The following is a 6,000-nucleotide window of genomic DNA, read 5'->3' on the forward strand; positions in this document are numbered from 1 at the left end:
AATATATATTTTAAAAATTCTTCATCCTTATCCAGTAAATCACAAACAAATGGAAAAATCTTGAGGTCTTTGAATATTGTTGTGTACAAATGGTGGGCCTCAGAATCAAATTGTCACCTATAGCGTGGTATAAGTAAGATTATGCAGAATATACAAAAATGGATTCTTCAAAAGCACTAGGATAGTGTAACGGTCACCAGATGGAGTGCCCTTGAGAGCCACCAGAAGGGCACTCCACATCAGACTATTGTCATTCCCTCACAGACTCCATTCCCCATAATCCTTTTCCCAAACTAATCAGCCATGATCACATCCACCTGAATGTCATTACCTTGTTTAGCTCACTCCATATAAGCCTGGTTTTCTCATTCATTCTCTGCAAAGTCTTGTACAGTATGTGTCTCATTGCATTTCTGAGTGTGTTTGTATCCTGTTTCTACCGTGTCCTGGTTCTCTTGAGTCTCTGCCTGTTCCCTCTAGCGATGGGAAGTTCTGATCATTTTACTGACTCCCTTGTTTGATCTCTTTCATCAAAATGAACTAATCTTTTTTCGAGTCATTTCATTCATTTAAGGGGCTTTAAATGTTATACTTTTAACAGGCAAATTCCCCGAACACATCCACCTACGCAATCCTGATCATATTCTGAATTAAGAAATCATAATGCAGTCAAAAATAATTTACAGGGAACATAAATAAATACTTTACCTTCCTAGTCTCTCGTTCCTTTGTCACGTGACAGACGCAATGAACAGATCGTTCATGAACGACTCATCACTAGTTCCCTTGGATTTCTCTCTTTGCCTTAGCCCTGATCTGTTATCGTTTGGATAGTTTGTTTGTGTATGACCCTTGCCTGCTATCTGGATTACGTCTTTGGATTACCCTGTTCAATAAATACTGCTTTTGGATCCTCAACCTTTGTGTCTCAGAGCAGTACGTGACAGAAGACATCGTCAAATATGGATCCAGCAGTTGAGTTAGTCCACATGCGCTAAGGTAACCGCACCCTCGAAGAGCACATTCATATTTTCCTGGACATTGCAAATGTTTCTGAACTGCCAGATTGTACTCTCATCGACTTTTTCTGTTACAGGCTTAACCGTCTGCTCAAGGACAAACTACTACACAATGCTCTTCAAGGGTCGTTCAGTGATTTCCTAGATTATTCCCTTCAGTTGACTGGTTCCTCCTTCACTGTCGGGGAGTTTGAGGAGGTCGTTTCCCTCAGACATTTTTTTGGGAGGGGGCAGTATGCACCAAGCTCTAGTGGCCGCGGAGTTTGGCCCACCAAGTTCACCACCATGTCTAGTGAAGATGCCTGCCGAGCCTGATCGTCTTCACGTCACGTCATGCCTGCCAAGCCTGAGCTTCTTCAGGTCATGTCATGCCGAGCCTGAGCTTTTTCCCGTCAAGGTCGCCCTTCCAGAGCCTCGGCCTGACATGGCCGCCCTTCCAGAGTCCTCGAACAAGATGGCCGCCGTGCCTGAGTCAGCTCTGGATGATACAGCACTGATCATCATGGCCACGGCTATTTTGTGTGGGCAGCACACACATCAACTCCATCCCGTGACCCCTCAGCCAAGATGGCCGCCACCGTTCCAGAGCCCTCGAACAAGATGGCCACCTCTACGCCCGTGTCTTCGGACAAAATGGCAGACTCTACGCCTTTGTCTTTGGACAAGATGGCCGACTCTACGAAAGTGTCTTTGGACAAGATGGTCGCCTCTGTGCCTGGCCCCCTGAAGCGTTGCATCCGCCCTGGCCCCCTGCACTATCTCAATCTCCAGTCTTTCCCCCTCTCCACGGACCTGGCCCTCCATCTCGCCCCCTTGTCCGTCTCCGCTCTGCCTCCCTCCTGGACTTCTCTATGTTAGGAGCGTCTGGAAGACTAGGAGGTGGGCTATGTAACGGTCACCAACTGGAGTGCCCTTGAGAGCCACCAGAGGGCACTCCAAATCAGACTATTGTCATTCCCTCACATGCTCAATTATCCATAATATTTTGCACAGACTAATCAGCCATGATCACATCCACCTGTATGTCATTACCTTGTTTAGCTCACTCCATATAAGCCTGGTTTTCTCATTCATTCTCTGCAAAGTCTTGCATGTGTCTCACTGCATTCCTGAAAGTGTTTGAAAATAATTTACAGGGAACATAAATAATTACTTTAACTTCCTAGTCTTTCGTTCCTTTGTCACGTGACAGACACAATGAACGGATCGTTCATGAACGACTCATCACTAGTTCCCTCGGATTTCTCTCTTTGCCTCAGCCCTGATCTGTTATCGTTTGGATAGTTTGTTTGTGCATGACCCTTGCCTGTTATCTAGATTACGTCTTTGGATTACCCTGTTCAATAAATACTGAATTTGGATCCTCAACCTTTGTGTCTCAGAGCAGTGCGTGACAGATAGTACGAAGGGCTGAGTCACAGCCAGAGGCCTGGAAGTCCACTGTAACAACAGGATGAAGAGTGACCAAGGTGGGGCAAGAGGTACGAGGGTGTCCGGTGAAGCCTAAGCAATGTCAGACCATGGCGAGGCTGAGGGAGCACAGAGCCAAGGTGAAACCAATGGGCTGACAGGCCAAGGTGGAGTCATGGGCCTGGAGGCCTGAGGCCAAGCCAAGGGATCCATCTCATAGAGAGGTAGTGGGAATCTTTGGCGGAGTGGAGGCGAGGAGCTGCACGACACCAGCAGAGCCGGTGAGTCCTGGGGACTGGACAGAGCCAGTGGTGATGACAGGGACAATGAGGTGGGCAGGTGATGGGGTGGGAGAGGAAAATCTAAAAGATTCAGGAGACTAGACGGAACCAGCCTTGATGATGAGGACAGCGGAACAGGTAGGATACAGGATGGGACTGGGTCATCTAATATCGTCACAAGGCAGTGCTAAGTTGTATTTAAGTTTAAAATCAGTGCTGTCTTAAGTCAAGCAGATGGTAAAGAGAATTCTTGCCAAACTAAGGACTTAAGGACTTATTTTCAAAACATACTGCCAACGAGGTATTTGTTTCACTTGTTTAATGTATTGGTCATTTTGTATCTCATTTACTTTCAGACTACAAATAGTTTAATCTGCTAATGTGCTTATACTATGTTCATTTACATATGTTCTCATGGCGAAAACAAGACGAGCCAAAAAAATTAAACACCCATTTGAAGGAACCGACCTGTGTCTGTGTTGTTGTGAAGAGAGATACAAGTTAAGAACTACTGAATTAAAGGGATTTTAATGGAATTTTCATTACTGCATTTAAAATAAAACAAATTATACAATTTTCACACGAATATTTACAAACATTGTATGCATAATTATAAGATTTATTGTACATTTCAACATTTATATTGTGTATAAATGGAACAATATAGGAACAATATGGATGCACTGTATAAACGTGTGTGTGTGTTAAAGTTTTTAATAAACATTCATTCTTTTAGTCCTTTAAACGCCCCAGTTACTCAGATCATGATTTACTAGAGTACATTAAGTTCATAAGTATATAAGTTCATAACTATTGTAAGTTAATCAAAAAAAATTTAAAAAGAATTTAAATACCATTTTTGCTTATACCTACAAATCCATTGGGTTAATTTGCAATGAACTTGCCCAACTCTGAAACCTGTAATAAAAGATTATAATAAATTAAATACTTATATATTATATATAAGAGTAGGCTATATAAAAATATACTCACTGATGATAATGAGTGGATAAGTTCATGACTATTCCACAGAAAATCTTTGGCATACAGTGATATGTACTAGCCTAAATTAGTAACTCCCTACAGCACTCTCCAAAACTTTATATTTGTGGATATCTCCAGAGAAACCTTTCCTATAGCCACTCTTGTGCCTTTCTCCAAACTCTATCTCTGTCTGTCTCTTCTCTGCTTCTCACTTCACACAGGGGCCTTGTAACCAGTCCAGCATGGAGGGAATGCTTGCAGGGAGAATGACATACAGCTGAACACGAGTTGAACACGAGTTCATCCTCAGACAGCTCTTCTCTTCTAAGCTAACAACAGCAAAAGGAATTTAACTATGTGAAAACTCAACAGGATGAAAGAACAAAGCAGACTGTGTCTTCTGAGTCTTTGCCTATTTCTAAGTTTATCCCCTCAGTGTGTGACTCATTCTTGAGTGACATGATGCATGCAGTGACAAAAAGTGAAGCCTCTTGTTTCTTATTTTACAGTAGATCCAGATTTACCACATAAACCAAACAAGATGGGAGAGAAACTAACAACAGACACTTAATCCAGTGACAAAAACTGGTGAACACGACCAAACGTGGACATGTTGCAAACTTAAGGTAAACAGCTTTCTCTGCGCCGAAAAGACTTAAATATTTCAAAGCTCTGACGCACAAGCGGATGTTGACGAAAGTGAAAAGCGAACTAATTAACCCGCATTTCATTATAGCAATGCCACTGGGCTCACCTACCGGTTTCATTCAGCCGATAAAAGGCTTTAAAGCGATTAAACAAAATTGTGCTATCGTTGTCTAAAATAGCCGTGGGATCCCGCAGTTACTGTCTCCCGAGTGAGACGAATATGCACCCGAAACTCCGCGTCCCGCGCGCACGCCAGCAGCGTGAAGAATGAATTTGACTATATTAAAATGTTACGCTTTGGCATTAATCTATAAGATACAAATCCAAATACCTAACCTTTTGACAAATACGAATTAAGTACTGCTGTCACGCTGATTACTAATTAACATGCATAAACGACTTTAGCACCTGGTCATTTTTTGCATTAACGAAACCATGTTAAAGGGATGATTTTACCCAAAATTTGTATCATAACTTATTCACCACAATGCTGTTTAAACCCTTTCTGACTTACTTTCTTCCGTGGGATACAAAAGGGGGTGTTAGGCAGTAGCCTATTAGGCTAGTGACTAGAAGCGAGCATTCACTTTCGTTGCACCTTTTTCCATATAATAAAAGTAGCCTAAATGATAACCGAGTCTGTCATTCTACATCTTTTTGTTTTCCACGGAAGAAATTCAGTCATGCAGGTTTAGAAAAAAAAACATGAAGGTAAATGATGCAAGATTTTTCCTTTTTGGGCGAACCATTCTTTAAAAAAAATTAAAAATAAATACATATTGAGAACTGAGAAAATGTTCTACATTCTCACCAAGTTTATTTAAAGACATTGTTTACTATAGTTCACGACTGACAGCATATAACCTAGGCTAATACTTTTTTCGCTTGATCACAATAGGTCAGACATGGGCAAAAGATGCAGAGCAAGTACACTTTTTCGAAGTTATTGCAATCATAAAAACGTATTAATACACTGAATACAGTGGAACTTACCTTGCGTGATCAGGGCAATTAAAATAAAAAACAAAGTCACTCTCCCCGCAGAATTCATCGAGCTTCGCAGTTAGGAAGTCCGTCTCCCTTTCCAAAAGAAATCAACAAATTCGTGAATGAATTGAGTAGGAACAAACTGTAAAAAGGATGTTTGCGGATCCCGGTTGTGTGGCTGAGTTGTGCTTTTCGCGAGCAGAAAGCGCGTGAGATGGATTTGATTTCGTCCCTCCCCCTGGGCGCGTGCATCCTTCCACACGTCTTCAAGTGTCATTAATGAGACGCGCAATCACAGAGTCGTTTATACAGCCATTTAAAGAGGTAATTCATGCAAATATGGTAATTATGTGATCATTTACTCATCGTGACGTCGTTCACGTCCTGCAAGATTGTCTGTAGAAAACAAAAGGACACATTTTGAAAAAATACAGGCTTCGTTTGCATTGCCAATGAATGGTGACTGAAGACATACAGCCATAAAAAATAAATTAAAAAAAAGATGCAAAATCACCATAAAAGTATACAGTCCATGTACAATAACCGTCTTCTAAATCCATATGATAGCTTTGTGTGATAAAAGGCAAGTTGAAACATTTAGATCGGTTTTGTAAACTCCCTCAAGCCAATTCCATAAAGACTTCTTTCTTATGAACGCGCCATATTTTTCA

The 6,000-nt window shown here is 41.6% G+C and overlaps 1 protein-coding gene across 2 annotated transcripts in view; it reads right to left on the bottom strand.

Annotated features, from left to right (window-relative positions):
- The window catches only part of chrna6 (cholinergic receptor, nicotinic, alpha 6), a 73,200-nt gene extending 67,622 nt beyond the window's left edge, over window positions 1–5,578 (bottom strand). For both annotated transcript variants that reach the window (XM_082164597.1, XM_082164596.1), the window contains exon 1: window positions 5,336–5,578. In XM_082164597.1, coding sequence (XP_082020723.1) covers window positions 5,336–5,393 — 58 coding nt within the window. In that variant the 5' untranslated portion in view covers window positions 5,394–5,578. The remainder of the gene's footprint in view (window positions 1–5,335) is intronic.
- Window positions 5,579–6,000: the final 422 nt, after the last annotated feature.

Source organism: Leuciscus leuciscus, assembly GCF_965113295.1.
Source record: "Leuciscus leuciscus genome assembly, chromosome: 3".
NCBI classification, from domain to species: domain Eukaryota; kingdom Metazoa; phylum Chordata; class Actinopteri; order Cypriniformes; family Leuciscidae; genus Leuciscus; species Leuciscus leuciscus.